We start from the raw sequence: 15,924 nt of genomic DNA on the forward strand, positions 1-15,924 counted from the left end.
GAGCGGGGCGGGCAGAGCGGGGCGGGCAGAGCAGGGTGGGACAGGGCGCAGCCGAGTCCCTGTGGAATATGGTGCCACTGTTACAAGCAGAGCAGCCGGTGCAGGCAAGGCCCACACCATTTGTCTTAACTGAGAAAGCTGGTTGCCAAAACTTCTATACAACATGACCTAATTTCCATGAAGAAAAGGATACGGAGAGGGACAGAGGGAGAGGTTTGCACGGACATCGAGGGACGCCCTGGGAACAGTGTGGTCACTCGTAGCACTTACCTGCAGAGGGAGGCGGGCGGCAGGGCGGACTCAGCGTTTCCACTTTCTCGGTCGTAACTGAGGCGTGAGACTCTTCGGTATAATCTGTAACGTGGAGACAGAGCCACAACCACCTGCCACTCCTGATGAGCAGGGCGCCAGGCTGCCCGCCTCTGCCCGCCACCAGGTGCCTCCTGCTCACACAGTGCTGATCACGAGGGGCCGGAGCGAGGCTGGACCCAGCCTTCTCTCCTTATTCCCACCTGCTTTGCTCTTAGGAAAATGACAGCGGCTGGTCCGTCCACTCACATCTAACCCTCTCCTGACCATTTAAGTTTTAGCAGCGGGCACTATTCATTTTGAAATGAAGCAGTTTGGTTGGGCATGGAGTTTATTAGAAATAGATTTTTTTCTGCTTCTGGCAGAAATGAGGTTAGGGGTTATCCAAGGCATGCACACACACAGATGTGCACAGACATGCACACACATGATGTGCACATCCAGACATGCACACACATAGATGTACACACACATGTGCACACACGGACACGCACACACACGGATGTGCACACAGACATGCACACATACGGATGTGCACACACATGCACACACATGTTCACCTGCGTCCACTCAGCAGGCTCGGCTTCTGTGGAAGGGTGACTACATGCAGACCTAGGATGACCGGGAGCCCGAGGGCCAGCGCCGAGCAGCCCTCAGCAGGATGCCCTGCCAGGTGCACCAGCACGGGGGCGGCGGGGGCTTCCAATGGCCATGCGGGGGCGCGTGCCCCCGACCTCTCCCTCCTCGTCCAAGCGCTGCCTCAGACGCGGGCGGTAGTCCGTCCTCAGTGTGAGGCCCCAGGGCTCTGAGTGGCTTCCGACACACGGACAGATATGACATCAGGTTTATTGAGCTGTTTACACAGGGCCACATACACATTTACGACGTTTTAAAATGAGACAAGGACTGGTCACGCGCTCCTGTCGACTGTCAGTAAAGCGCCCTCCCGCTCCCGGGAAGAGGCCTCGTGCGGCTCTTTGGGCCGTGGTGACGCTGAGGGAAACACTGTCCACCGGTGACCGGGGCGCAGCCCGGCTCCAGGTAAACACCGTCTGTGACACTGGACGGCTGAGAGGGGCCCAGCTCAGGGTGTCTGGGTGCAGCCCAGGGGCATCCCCGCTGGCCTCCCCGGCCGCTCCCGCCACCATCCCAGTCGCCGCGTGCTCACAGGTCTGGGATGCATGGGAAGGATCCACGGCCTCCATGCTAAGGGGGCCGTGTGGTAAACGGGGTGAAGATGCACACAGCAGGCCAGGCGCTTGGGCTGGGGGTGGCCACACAGTCCTCTGCCCTCTGCCCTGTGGACGCCACTCCCCAGACGTGTCCCCCAAGTTCACCAGGTGGGCGGACCGGCAGCCAGGGCCGCATCTGCCAGCATTGCACAGAGGCGCTCCGGACACTGTTCTCACATGAAACAATCCTCCGCTTAAACAGAGAGGGCAGTAAGGCTATTTTCATTAGGAGACTAGGCTTCTCCGTGTTTCTGGTGTCGCCCGATGGCCAGGGGCCGCTGGGTGAGGGGCCTGAAGGAACGCCATGGTGTCCCTTTAGTGCTGAGGGCCCTCATAAAGCAGGACCCCTTGAGGGGGCACGCTGCTCCCTGCGGCTGTGGCCTCGAAGCAGGAGAGGGGTCCCCGGGCCTGCAGGGCGCTTCAGGGAAGTCCTCCGCGGGCTCCTGTGTCCGCAGCCCAGCGCAGCCCCCGGGGACCGGGTGGGGCAGGGATGGGCCTGCAAGGGCCCGGCTCCCGCCGAGGACAGACATCCAGGCTGGGAAGCCTTCCGCAGCGGTGGGGCCAGCACATCTCGCTCAGGGGTCACTCGGTGTCCCCTATTCTCTTTGAAAACGGGTCCATCTACACAGCCAAACACGATGAACAAAGCCAGCTACTAGTAAATGCAGAAGTTTAACAATGATTCGATCTAAGGCCCCGTCCAGCTAGGAGGTGGCCAGTTCCACTTGGGCCGGGCGCAGACCAGGGTGCTGAGCGGGTGCCGATTTCCCCGGCACCCGGGCCCACGTGGCTGCGGCTCACGGACGGGCTGGCCGGCACTAGATGACCGAGGTCTCAGTCTGCAGGAAGGACGGGGAGTGGGAGCCGCGGTGGGAAGGCAGGGTGCTCTCAGAGCCGTTCCTGGAGATGGACAGGCTGTGGAGCTGGTCGCCCCACCCCGAGGGCTGGCGTGGGCACAGGCTCTGCCACTTCCTTCTCAGCTCGTTCTGCACCTGGGGGTCAGGGCAAAGCAAGAGGAGCCAGTCAGGAGGTGCTCGGGGTGCACCCAGGCAGGGGGTGCCTTCCGCAGAACACACTTCTCCCTCTGCCCCTCCTGGTGCCATCCCTCCATGTCCCTTCAGACGGACACATGGGACAGGCTCAGGAAGAGGGTGGACAGGGAAGGGGACACCGACCAGGGGCCGAGGAAAGTCCTGACTGTGGGAGCCGCGGCTGGGAGCTGGTTTCAGGCACTGTCAGTCCATTGACAGTGGTGGACCCACTGGACCCCAGACAGCAATCTAGACCCTCAGCAAAGGCCCATGGGAGTGTGGGCGGAGCCCCAGCGAGCCTGTGTCAGGGGAGTTGGGAGAAAGAGGACAGGCTGGTGCGGAGGGGCCGGCAGGTGTGAGGACGGAGAAAGCAGGTGACCATGGCTGGGCTCTGGGAGGCGCTGTGCTGGGCCTTCCACACCAGCAGGAGAAAGCTGGAGGCAGGGCTGGGCTGGCCAGGGGCCAGCGCCTGGGGCTGTGTGAGCGCTGCCTGCACCCCCGTCCCCCCGGCAGCCGCCGCCCTCTCCGAGGGGCTCAGTGCTGGGGGCTCGTCGGCTGCCTGCTCTGCCCTCTGCAGAACTGGTGAGCCCAGAGGGGCCACAGCAGCAGTGAACTGAGAGGGGGGTTCAAGAGCAGGAGCTGGGTGGCCTGGCCGAAACTGTCACCCCAGTTGCGGTGGTTGGGTGGGGACTCAGGACGTGGGGCTTGGCAGAAAGGTGGGGAAGTGTGGGTCCCGATGGGAGGGGAAAGGGGGCCATGGGACAGCCTGGGAAGGTGCCCTCAGCTCAGGTGTCACTAGGGAGCATGGAAATGATTGACATTCCGGGACAGAGCAGAGGGCAGGGCCTCCTGAGAGACACGCCCTGGGCAGGCACTTAGGGAGCAGGTGCCCTTGGTGGGTCCCCCCTGCCGCTCTGGGCTCACGGTGCCATCGATGCTCGGTGTGGGGAGTCCACGGCCAAGCAGAAGGGGCTCAGGTGGTGCGGAGGGAGGGCTCGGCCTTGGCTGCTCGGGGGGGAGGGGGGCACGGGCCTGGTGCAGTCGCTGGCAGTGTCCAGGTTGGGGGGACTTTAGGGACCCCCTCACACCCCGTGTGTGTGGACTGGCCCCTGAGGAACTCAGGACTCACGTCGCTGTTGAGAAAGCAGTAGAGAACGGCCACCACCAGGCCCTGCAGGGAGAAAAGTGGTCAGCGCCTCCACCTCGGTGGGCGGGCAGGACGGATGGATGCGGCCCCGCCCGCACGCACCTGGAAGGATCCCACGCACAGCTCAAACAGGAGCCGGTATCTGGAGGAGGTGCCCGTGGGCAGCACGGCAAACACCATGTAGTGGATGCCGAAGAGCGGGATGAGCAGCAGGGTGGACTTGGCCAGCCTCCTGCAGACAGAGGACCGAGCTGGGCCGGGTGTGACCATGGCGACGTCCCTTGACCCCTCACTGTCCAACGGGGAAGCCCAGCGCCAGGTGGGCCGCAGAGAAGGAATGCCTCGACCTGTCCACCCGGCCCACCCAGGTGTCTGTTCACACGCTCGCAGCACTTCCCGGCGACGGCCCTGGAGGACTCTCCCACTGACTCGCTGAGCCCTCACCACCTTCGTGACAACTGTTCCCCTCGCCGGCCTCCAGCGGTGTGCACCCCGTCGGGCTCCGCGCCCCGGGTTGGAAGGAGACCAGTGAGGCCCACCCTGGGCAGCGGTGCTGCCAGGGTCCCAGCTCTCAGCTGCACTGCCAGCCCCGGCCTGACCTCAGCCGGCGGCTGGGCCCGCACTGCACCAGCGGGCACTTCAGGCTCCCTCACACGTTCTCGTCGGGAATTCACAGAATCATCGTCATTGTTAAGTGTGAGGCCCGGCACTAGTGCCAGCACAGACTGTGGTCTGAGGGGGAAGGAAGAGTCTACATATGCCAGCGACCAGAATGCCGTAACCACCAGAATGATCGGTCGCTATGATGCCCACTGCAGCCAGCGAACCTCCCGGCCAACCCCCCCTGTGGCCCCTCCCCCAGGCTGCTGGCCCCCCCCTTGGCCTCCCCCACCCCATTCAGGGGCAGGGATCACCAGCCAATCACCGGCGGCCCCTCCCCCCAGCAGGCCTGGCCCTGTTCTGCCCAATCTGGGCGAGCTGGCCAGACCCCACCCGTGCACGCGTTCATGCACTGGGCCTAGATAGACATAAAATACAAATGCAGTGTGACCACGGAGAAAAGTCAGATGGCAAAACAGGCCAGTGGGCAAACACCTCAGCGCGGGCTCTGAGGCCTCCATGCTGAGGCCCTGCCCTGGCAAGCTGCCGCACACACGCCTGTCCGGCCAGCCACAGCGGGCCGCCAGACCCAGGACTCCGTGCCTGGAGCCCATTCTTCTGCCCCCCCACACACTGGCTTTGCCCCCTCCCTCTGGGTTTCCAGGCTGTGAGGCCCTGAGGGGAGCTGGGCCCATGGAAACAAGACTCACTTATATTGTGACTGCTCACTGCCTCTGACATCTGGGGACGTCAACTTCTGCAGTAAAATCCGTAAGATACTCACAAAAAGGATAAAATTGACCTGCACAAAAAGAGACAAACGTTTGTTCTCGATTTCTCGCACCGGAGGCGGGGCTGGGGCCGGAGCCCTGCCCACCTGGAGCTGCCCCAGGTCCCGCCGGACACGGTCTGTTGTCTGCATCACGCACTCCGACCCAGCTGCAGCCAGGCACGTAAATTAACGTGGAGACGCGAAAAGGACAGACGGAAATCCAGCTCCTCCCTGACATGTCCTTGGTCAGGCTGTGGCCCCCAGAGGTCCCCACGGGAGGACACAGGAGGCCCTCTGCTTGCCCCGTCTCTGAGGCCTCATTCTGAGGGACGCTGAGTCCAGGACTGGCGGCGCCCCTCCTGTGAGCGGCTCTGGAAGGCCGATGGATGGCCGTTTCCATGCCGCGCAGGACTGGCTGGCCCTGCCCGTGTGGCCACCCGAGGGCGGCTGCTGCCTCGTGCCAGGTTACTTACGAGAATTGAGATTAGAATTGGGGTTCGGATCACCCACCAGGGGCCACTGTGCTCGTTGGTATCCCAGCAACTGCAGGAAGGAGAGAAGGAAAATGACGTCGTCACCGAGTCTGTCCGTGGAGCAGCGAGGACACGTGCCCGGGGGACGCCCTCCCCGGAGCAGCAGGACAGTGGCCCTCCCCACAGACGCCACCCGGTCTGTTCGTCCCTCCTGCTGCCACAGGCCCGTGCGGAGGCACGACTGTGTGTTTAGAGACTCGACGTGACCTCGGGGATTCTGTTTGCTTATTCTTCTCAACGTGACGGTCAGCTAATGGGGAGGTGACACTAAGGGTCACACAGGAGCCCGAGGGGCGGGTCAAGTCCCACGAAAATCCCATGACATGTGGGTCGAAGGCGGGGTCAGTGAGGAACACCAGAAGGTGGCGCCTGGTGCGAACCGTCGGTGCTGCTCCCAGCGAGAGGCCCAGCACTCACCCTGTGTCTTCCAAGCAGAGCCTGGCCACGGCCCATGCCCCCGTGCATCCGGCCGGGATGCCTGCAGAAACACGCCCGTTACCCACAGCCCCTCGCTGCCCGGCCACCCAGGACCAGGGCTGTCTGCAGGAAATGAGGCAGAAACTCCTTACAAGCTCGTACGGGTTTATGCTTGTTCCTTGTTACGCACTGGCGGTCACGCCATACGTGTCTGAAAGCTGACCCTGCACGGCCTGACCCATGTGACTATGCCTGGCAAGTGTGGTGGACGGAGACGTGCCCGCCGGCTGGCGGAGGTGTGTCCCTCTCTGAGTGGGTGTCCCCTGGCGTGACCGCCTTCCTGAGCCCGGTTGGGGCCGGCTTGCTAAAGGTGTGCCTCCTCAGGGCCCTGTCTGGCTCCCACATCGGGTTTGCTCAGCAGTGGGACGTGGCCAGCCTAACCTGGCCCTGGTCCCTGGAGAAACGTTGGCTGCAGGGACCTCGCTGTCCTGGCAAAGCTCTTCCTCAAGTGGCCCGAGGGGCACCTCCTGGGGCAGCACAGTATCTCCCGAGGGGACAGGAGCAGGGACCTGGAGGGCTCATGGGTGGCTGAGGGGGCGCTGGGCACGCAGGCAAGCAGCTGGTGGGCGGGGCGGCCTTACCCCACCCGATCAGGAGATAGGCCTGGAAGCGGCGGCCGGGGGAGAAGCTGGCCACCAGGAGGGTGTGCAGGTGCAGCCCCTCCACCAGCAGCCAGTAGAAGTTGGCCATGATGCAGTACTGGAAGAACACCAGGCTCAGCTTGCAGCCCACCTGGAACGTCAGAGCAAGAGAGCATGTCCCGTTCAGAGAAACACACTCAGGCGGGTGCAGCCGCCCTGGGACACAGCGCGCGCCCCCCCCCCCCCCCCCCGCGTTTGTGTAAAGAAACAGGAAACCCAGCAAAAGGGCAGGTGCATCTTACAGAGAGGCCCTCGCATCCCAGCCCGGGGCACAGAGGTCACTGGAAGGGGACACAAACATGGGAGGGGTTATGGAGTCCCCAGCGACAGTAGGCTGAAACCTGAGCTGCGGGCATGTGTGGCCCCAGCTCCTTGCCTGCCTTCTGCCTCCTCTACCTCGTCCCATTCTCAGCCTCCCTTCTCTCTCTGTTCTTTTCCACTGTCCTCTCTTCACAAGAGACAAGCAAGTAAAGAGAAACCAGCAAACGAATGGTCCCCGACAGCTGTGAGGGCCACCTTCCCTCTGAGGACCCCCCGGACGGCCTTACCCAGGAGGCCAGCTGGTCGGGGCAGTGCAGGGTGCTGGAGCCGGAGTACAGCACGTCGTCCTTGACCAGCACCGAGACGGCCCTCAGGATGAAGGAGAGGAACAGGTTGAGGTGGATGTAGTTCCGGGTGCAGTGCAGCCGCCTGTGGGGAGGAGGGAGATACTCAAACATGGATTTTGTGAATTTGCAGGAATGTTAGAGCCCCTGTGTGAGCACAGCAAGGTTGCTGAGCAGGATTAACTTGCAGAAATCAGCTCCTCCCCGACGCAACCAGGAATGGAACCAGCCCTGGCCGGTGTGCTCAGTGGGTAGAGCGTCAGCCTGAGGACAGAGGGTCTTGGGTGCGATTCTGGTCAAGGGCATGTAGCTCAGTGGCAGGCTCCTCCCCGGCCCGGGCCCTGGTGGAGGCTCATGCAGGAGACAACCAATCAATATTTCTCTCTGTCTTTCCCTCTCTCTGTAAATATCCTTGGGTGAGGATTAAAAAAAAAAAAAAGAAATGGTATCTAACAAAATACATAAAACAAAATAAATACCTAGAAATGACTATCAGAAGAGAGGCAGACTTTACCCCAAATCACAAAACATTATTGAAAGAAATGAAAGAAAACTAAACAAATAGGAGGATCTATTATTATCACAGATTGAATGACTCAAAATTATAAAGATACTAACTACTCTATCCAAACTGATCTATAAATTCAATGCCATCAAAATGAACCCTGCAGAGGGTTTTTAAAATGCCAACTGACAAGCTGATTTTTAAAAATTCACACCTAAGTGCAAATGGCCAATGAAAAAGAAAGGTGACAGGCTCAACCAGCAGAAATCCAGATTTAGGATGAAGGTGCAGGAATCACAACAACGTCAAAATGGCAGAGTGACAGGCGAAGAGGCAAACGGAACAGCAGGGCGTCGGTCCTGCTGGTCCTGATGCAGTCACAGCCCGGCGTCAGGCCGTGTGCACTGGACGCTCGGACACCCTGACGGGCCTCTGGAAAGACAAGCAGGACCGACCCCACCTCGTGCCACACACTGAACCCAATGGCAGGTGGAGGATAACCTCACCGTGAGAAGTGAGAATAATAAAATGTCTCTGATAACAAAGGAATATGCCAATGATTTCTTAAACAGGATGCGGGGCACCGACCTAAAGCCAACAAAGAATTACGTCATTAAAACCAACAACTTTTCTTCCTCAAAAGACCCAGGAAGAGTGTGTAAAGCCGAACTACAGACTGGAGATGAACTCCCAGCACCGCATCGGACAGGACCTGCTGCAGGACTCCTAAGAGCACGTTTATAAAGAGACACCACGACTAGGAAACGAGCCAGCACTCAAACCGTGCTCACAGAAAAGATTTCCAAGCACATGCTCTCATGACCACAGGGAAATGCAAATTAACACACAGTTTTATGTTATGATTATAGACCCACCTGGGCGGCTAGTTTTAAAACTGATGGCGAGAGGTGGCGACAGGATGCAGCGTGAATAGAAGTCTCCCCTCAGCTGGTAGGCATGGCTGAGGCCACCACTTTGGGAAATTAGTGGGCAGGACCTAGAAAGACTGAACCTATGCATAGTCTATGACCAGTACATGCAGCACACATGTGAAGTAAGCATTGCCGTAAGTGTGTGCACATAAACACAACACATACCTTAAGTGTGCACTTACGATGGATGGGTTTCCTGTAAAATGCGAGTGAGAGAACCCACAGACAGAGGAGTGCCCTTTGCATGACTCCAACACACGTTCGCAGAGCGACAAAGCATCGCAGGCACCGACTGAGCTGCTTTGGGCACTGGCCTGGCCCCCTCCGTCGCAGGATGCTCCTGGCTAGCAGTGTCCACTCACCCTGGGCGCGCGCACTCGCAGACGGCCTAGCTGCCGGAAGCCCCGCACTCCCCGGAGGTTCAAAACTCTGTGGAACCTTCGTCAGCGAAGACGTTGAGTACAAAGTGAGTTTTCTGGGTGTCTCCAGGGCAACCCGGAGGCTGCCCCTCATGGGGGAGACTGCTGTGGGGCCCAGCTCCCCAAGGCTAAGTCCCCACAGCGATGCTGCTCTGTTTCGGGGGCTTCTGGGGCGGGGGTGACACTCGTCTCTCCAAACTGCCTCTTCTTCCTCTTCTCCTTTTCTCCTTCTCCTGCCCACGCTCTCACCTGTTTCTTCCCACCGAGTGGGTGTGGGTTTATCGCTGTCACCAAGCATGCACACACATCCCATTTGCCGAGCTCTGTCCTTTGTCACTCATCACTCATCTAAACATGTCACCTCTGAGTCCAGATCTACGGATGGACGCCGGTGTGGCTCAGCCGCTGAGCGTCTACCTAAGAACCAGGAGGTCACTGTTTGATTCCCAGGCAGGGCACATGCCTGGGTTGCGGGCTCAGTCCCCAGTGGGGGGCATGCAGGAGGCAGCCGATCAATGATGCTCTCTCATCATTGATGCTTCTATCTCTCTCCTTCTCCCTTCCTCTCTGAAATCAATAAAAACAACACACACAAGAGCAAAGTGTGGCTTCCAGATAAGCCGGCTGCGCCCTGTTCCTCCGTGACGCTGGAACGGACTTGGAGACCACGCCCACCACGGAAGGGGGAGGCTCTGCGCTCAGGCCTCCGCACGGGCACACGGCCTCCTCCTCTAGCTGGTGCCACCGGGCACTGGGAGCACTTGGCCGTGAGGACTAAATTGCAAACACCTGTAAAAGGCGTGGCAGGACGTACTGGCGATCACGGCTGTTATTGTGGGCCGGGGGCGGCGGGGGGGGGGATCAGAGCTGTCAAGTCAAATGCCCGGACCACAGGACATGCTCAGGGCAGCCGCTGCCATGACCCCAGTGAGGGCGGGGCCTGTGCTTGCACCGACGTCCACAAGGCACCTGGGAAGTGGCACCCTTTCTCTCTGCATAAAACCAGGAGGTGGTAGGTTGATGTGTGTGGGGCTATGATAGAAAGTACAGAATTCTCTTTCTGGGGCTTTAGAATCCCCTCTCTCACAGCTGTCCAGGGAAGTGGCTCCGATCCATCCAACAGATGGAGACAGGGAGGGAACAGCATTTCCGTGCCCAGACCAGGGCAGAGCCGAAGCCTGCTCAGCCCTGGGAGATGTTTCTAGCCGTCCTGGCTCTGTCAGCAGCAGAGGACGCTGCGGCTTGCGTCTGTGTAACCAAGAGGTCTCACAGCAGGGACTGCCTATGGCCATGCACAGAGGGCTGATTCATAGCATAAAGCCACTTCCAGCCTCTGAAAGAGTCACTTCCATGTTTCTGATAACTCCCAAACACTGGGAGTCTGGCTCAGTAAACACACCGCACAGGCCAATCTGAATGCAACCACAGATGACAAAAACATGGGGTTGTTCAGCTCTTGGAAAATAAGGGGAAATATTTATTTTAAAAAATATATATTTATTGATTTTTTACAGAGAGGAAGGGAGAGGGATAGAGAGTTAGAAACATCGATGAGAGAGAAACATCGATCAGCTGCCTCCTGCACACTCCCTGCTGGGGATGTGCCCACAACCAAGGTACATGCCCTTGACCGGAATCGAACCTGGGACCCTTCAGTCCGCAGGCTGATGCTCTATCCACTGAGCCAAACCCGTTAGAGAGGAAATATTTCTTTCTAGTTTGTTACCCTGAGTCAGCTTCCCTTCCTAACATTTCCTTTTTTTTTTAAAAAAAAATATTTTATTGATTTTTCACAGAGAGGAAGGGAGAGGGATAGAGAGCTAGAAACATCGATGAGAGAGAAACATCGATCAGCTGCCTCCTGCACACCCCCCACTGGGGATGTGCCCGCAACCAGGGTAATGCCCTTGACTGGAATTGAACCTGGGACCCTCCAGTCCGCAGGCCAACGCTCTGTCCACTGAGCCACACCCGTCAGGGCTCCCTTTCTTTTTCATGCTGAAAAATTCGAAGGTATGCACCCTATGTTCACAGCAGCACCATTTACAATCCCTAAGGTCTGGAAGCAGCCCACGTGCCCATCAGCAGACGAGTGGATAACAAGCTGTGGTACATCTACACCATGGAGTACTACTCGGCTGGGTAAAAGAAAGAACTCTTACCATTTGCAACAGCACGGAGGGACCTGGAGAGCATTATGCTAAGTCAGAGAAAGACAAGTATCACATGATCTCACTCATATGTGGAATCTAATGAACAAAATAAACTGATGAACAAAAATGGACCCAGAGACATGGAAGCATGGAACAAACTGTTGAGCCTCAGGGGGAAGACAATGGGGTGGTGAGGGCCTGGGAGGAACGGCTGGAAGAGGTCAATGGGGGGTCAAAGGGGAACGTATGTAATACATTCAACAATAAAGATTTAAAAATGTATCCATATATGTAGTAAAACATAGAAGATAGTACACAAAGGCTCATGTGGACCAGCCTTTTTTTTTTTTTTTTAAAGAACTAGAATATGATAGATGTTGCTCACATTTTTCGAAGTACATGTTTTTTCTGAGAATTACCAGTCACCTGATATAGGTGAGAGGCCTGAAAAATGGTAAGTACCATTTATTGCCATTTGCTGATGCCGCAGCTCTACTCTTCATTCACTTATTTAACTGGCAAGCATAGACCTGCTCAAGTGTGTGAGGTTCTAAAGACGTCCCACCTGTTATATCATGTATTCATCTCAATATGTGAACTACATCTCAGCAAAAAGTCATCAGATATGTGACGATCAAAACCCTGTTAAAATAAGCTCAGTATCATTCCTTCTACTTCGTGCCAATGATGCCTGAAATGGGTTTAGTCCTAAATACACTTAGTAGCGTTTTCTAGACAGAAGCATCTGTTGTAGGACCAAAGTCTCCACTCTTCACCCTCCCTGACAAACAACATGTGCCATTCGCTACTAACGAGGCTGCAGAGGTTTAGATGGCGCCAGGACTCACCTCACTACGTGGAAAACACAGGCCAAATGTAGAGAGCCTGCCCCATGCCATATGGGTCCACGGGAATCCATACTTACAGACGCACAGAGAGGTTGAGTGATGTGCCAAAGGTCACACAGCTGCTAAGAGACGGACCCAGGATTTGAACCCAGGCAATCTGGACCCACCTTTTTATTCTCAAACACATGACAGTGTCTGTCAGTGGAGCACTGACAGCCCGATGGCGAGTGCTGCCTCTGTGTTCTGCAGCATCTGCACAGCCGCTGTATGTGGTAATGATGCCGGGACTGAACCCTCACCAAGGCCAGTGTGCTGTCTTTATGGACGGAGTGCAGGAGAGTGAAAAAAACCATAAATGCTGGCATCGCCTTTCACTCCGGCACCCCGGGCGCTGCCTAGGCTCAGCGCAGAGAGTGCTCCGGCCGTGGCCTTCTATCCTCCCCAGATGGGCTCAGCTGTCATAAACCGACAACCCCCATCTCCTATTCCTGCAGAATTGCTCATTTGTGCTACTTACCTGAAGAGGCAAAGGATTACGCTTCCTGTAGTAAGGGAAGCCAGAGAGACGCTGTAGCCCAGGGTGTAAGTGGCCTTCACCAGAACATAGAACGTGATCTACAAAGACAGACAAGCCTTTGTGAGCGGCGGCTGCAACAGCCTGGAGCCGTCCTCCCCCCAACCACCTCCATCCCAACCCCAAGGTGACATTTCCTCTTCCAACAACACCTTTCCCTTAAGTTCACGGTGGGTGACTTGGGACGGTTCTGTAAGCAGGTCTGTCCGAAGGGGCAGCAGGGGTGTGCAGGGCATTCCAGGAGACCCCAGGCTGGGGCCCCCGGCCAAGGCCTGTCCCCACAGGGTCTGCACTCCGCAGTAATACCTGCTGTGCTTTCAATGTTTCTTTCAACAATAAAATGCTCAGCTCCAAGTGGACATTTTAATCTCAGGAATATACAAGCGCTCTGATGACCACAGGGTTCTGGAAATGCCATGACTCATACCAAAGACAGAGAGGAAAATCCAGCAGTAAAAAGCGGGGGGCATGGCTGAACCCCTGTTCTTCCCCAAGCCCACCCGCCTGACAGCAATGACCCATTTCAAATTTCCAATTAGAAACCAGGGAGGAAGAAAATGTTCCTACTTCTGTGTTCTGTAGTATGTGTGTGTGATTGTGTGTGAGTTTGTGTGAGCGTGTGATTGTGTGAGCATGTGTGTGTGTGTGAGTGTGTATGTGTTTGTGTTAGCATGTGTGTGTGTGAGTGTGAGCATGTGGGTGTGAGTGTGTGTGAGCATGTGACTATGTGTGCGCATGTGAGTGTGACTGTGGTGTGTGAGCATATGAAGGTGAGCGTGATTGTGTGTGTGAGTGTGACTGTGAGTGTGATTGTGTGTGAGCGTGTGAGTGCGTGTGTATGTAGGTGAGTGTGAATGTTCATGCGATTGTGTGTATGTGAGTGTGATTGTGTGAATTTGTGTGTGTGCATGTGTGTGAGTGGGTGAGTGTGAGTGTGCATGAGTGTGACTGTGTGTGAGTGCGTGTGTGGGGGGGTGAGTTTGAGTGTGGATGTGAGTGTGATTGTGAGTTTGTGTGAGCACAAGTGTGTGGGTGTGAATGTGCATTAGAGTGATGGTGTGTGTGCATGTGTGAGTGTGTGACGGTGTGTGTGTGAATGTATATGTGAGTGTGTGGGTGTGAGTGTGTATGTGAGTGTGTGTGCTCGTCAGTGTGTGAGTCTGTGTGAACGTATGTTTTTGAGCATGTGAGTGCACGAGTGGGTCTGTGAATGTGCATGTATGATTGTGTGCTTGTGAGTGTGTAAGTTTGTGTGAGCGTGTTTTTGTGTGTGAGCATGAGTATGTGTGATTGTGTGTTTGTGTGTAAGTTTGTGTGAGTGTGCGAGTGTGCATGTGACTGTGTGTGAGCATGTGTATGAGTGTGAGTGTGTGTGTGAGAGTGTGTGTGAGTGAGCATGTGGGTGAGTGTGAGTGTGTGAGTGTGACTGTGTGGGTGAGTGAGTGTGAACATATGTGTGCTCTCCTCTCCCTTACTTTTCCCGGGATTCGGTCCCGGCAGAGAAGAGCGGCTGCGGAAGCCCTCGGAGGTGCCTTCCCACCCAGGTGACAGGTGGGGGAGCTGTCAGTCTCTGACGTCCCGGCTGCATTGCTTCCCAGCTTTGTCTCAGGAGAAAAGCAGATGATGGGCAAGGGTTCGGAAAATGTCCTTAAAATTCTAATTTAGGTTTTTGTCCATTTCCCTTTTATTTTCTAACTGAGGGGTTGTGACTAGCAGCTGCTTTCCAGCACTTCACCCGTGATACAAGTTCAGTGAAATAAAATCTTTCAAAACTTTCAAAAGCGTAGAAAACAAAATGCAGACAGCATGCAGGCTACCGGCAGCACCCCCCCGCCCTGCTGGTCACGGGCAGGCGCCCCGTCAGGCACAGGCTCCGCCTGGCTCAGCGGCACGCGGCCTGCGCCCTGGTGCTCTGTCTGCTGCATCTTCGTGGAGCTCGCTTTGCCCTCCCTCAGCCCCACGGTTTCAAACCTGCGCCCCCAGTTCTGCAAACGCTGGCAAAGCAGGGAGGTGGGAGCGAGCTGTGACCCACGGGAAGGGACCAGCTCCACGGCCTCGGAGAGAGCGAGTCCGGCTGAGTCTCAGGCCTTCGAGGTGAAACAGGCACAGCGGCGCGTGCCCTTCTTCTCGGAGGGTCTTGGTGAAGAGAAAGACTCGGACACCAGGAGCTGAGGAGCGTGAGCCGGGCCTGGCTCGCAGGGCGCCGCCGGCTCCCTCCCCGACGAGGCGTGGCCCTGCCTGGGGACAAGGCCGCCCCTTCCGCGTTCTGGTTCCTACACGCAGCACCCTGCTCTCCGCAGACACAACTGTCCAAGGACACAGCCTCTGAACTATCCAGGCCCCATCGTCCCCAAGCAGGTGACACCCCAACACCCATTGTTTTCTCCTCCACTGAACAGATCGAGGCGTCTCCTCTTCTCAAATCTGCAGCACAAATTCTGGCCCAAAACAGCCGTCAGATCAGAACCAAGCCCGGAGCAGGAGGCGCCAGGCCTCGGGTTCCGCGCCAGCGACACGCGCTGGGGAGAGTGCGAGTGGCCCCGGGCTCTCGACCAGGGGTCTTGGGTTCGACACCCCATAACCTGTGACTTCATTTGCCATCCTGAGCAAACATTTACTTTTATGCTTAATTCTCTATTTTAATGTGTTCTTTTTCCTAAAGCCAGGCCTCACTTTAAGCTCAGGCCGCACGGACACCCGGGTGGCTCAGGGGAGGTTGTGTACGTGCGGAAAGGGTGTGGGCTCCCGGCGCCCGGGCTCCCGGCGGGTCCTCGTCACGGCACCGCGTTGCCAGGCAGACGCTCTCAGAGCTCCATGTGTGAGACTTTGATTCGATGCGTGTCCCCAGGACCACACCCAGGTGGATGGGGGGGAGGGCTGCTTCCTCAGCCCTCCCGGCTGCAGGGGCGCCTGCGATGGGCTCCCGGTCCCCTCACGCTGCCGGCCCCCACGGAGGCCCTGCCTGAGCCCACACTGAGTCCCCGTCCAGTCCCCGTCATGGACTCTGCGTGAGCCTACGTCCTGCCCGGGGGCGCCCTCCCCCGAGACGCGGCAGCGGCCAGCACTCTCCAGCCCTGGAGTGACTGTCACAGCCCTTCTCCCCTGGAGGTCCTGGTTTGCCTCCGTCTGGTCTGCACCTTGAGGGC

General features: G+C 57.4%; 1 protein-coding gene across 1 annotated transcript in view; it reads right to left on the reverse strand.

The window, feature by feature from the left end:
• Positions 1 to 2,359: 2,359 nt before the first annotated feature.
• The window catches only part of VIPR2 (vasoactive intestinal peptide receptor 2), a gene marked incomplete at its 5' end in the record, with an annotated part of 36,072 nt that continues 22,507 nt past the window's right edge, over positions 2,360 to 15,924 (reverse strand). The window contains 9 exons of the mRNA XM_023746916.1: positions 2,360 to 2,533; positions 3,702 to 3,743; positions 3,822 to 3,951; positions 5,030 to 5,121; positions 5,565 to 5,634; positions 6,042 to 6,102; positions 6,683 to 6,833; positions 7,291 to 7,432; positions 12,722 to 12,819. Coding sequence (XP_023602684.1) covers positions 2,360 to 2,533; positions 3,702 to 3,743; positions 3,822 to 3,951; positions 5,030 to 5,121; positions 5,565 to 5,634; positions 6,042 to 6,102; positions 6,683 to 6,833; positions 7,291 to 7,432; positions 12,722 to 12,819 — 960 coding nt within the window. The remainder of the gene's footprint in view (positions 2,534 to 3,701; positions 3,744 to 3,821; positions 3,952 to 5,029; positions 5,122 to 5,564; positions 5,635 to 6,041; positions 6,103 to 6,682; positions 6,834 to 7,290; positions 7,433 to 12,721; positions 12,820 to 15,924) is intronic.

This window comes from Myotis lucifugus, unplaced genomic scaffold (assembly GCF_000147115.1).
Source record: "Myotis lucifugus unplaced genomic scaffold, Myoluc2.0 scaffold_759, whole genome shotgun sequence".
In the NCBI taxonomy this organism is placed as follows: domain Eukaryota; kingdom Metazoa; phylum Chordata; class Mammalia; order Chiroptera; family Vespertilionidae; genus Myotis; species Myotis lucifugus.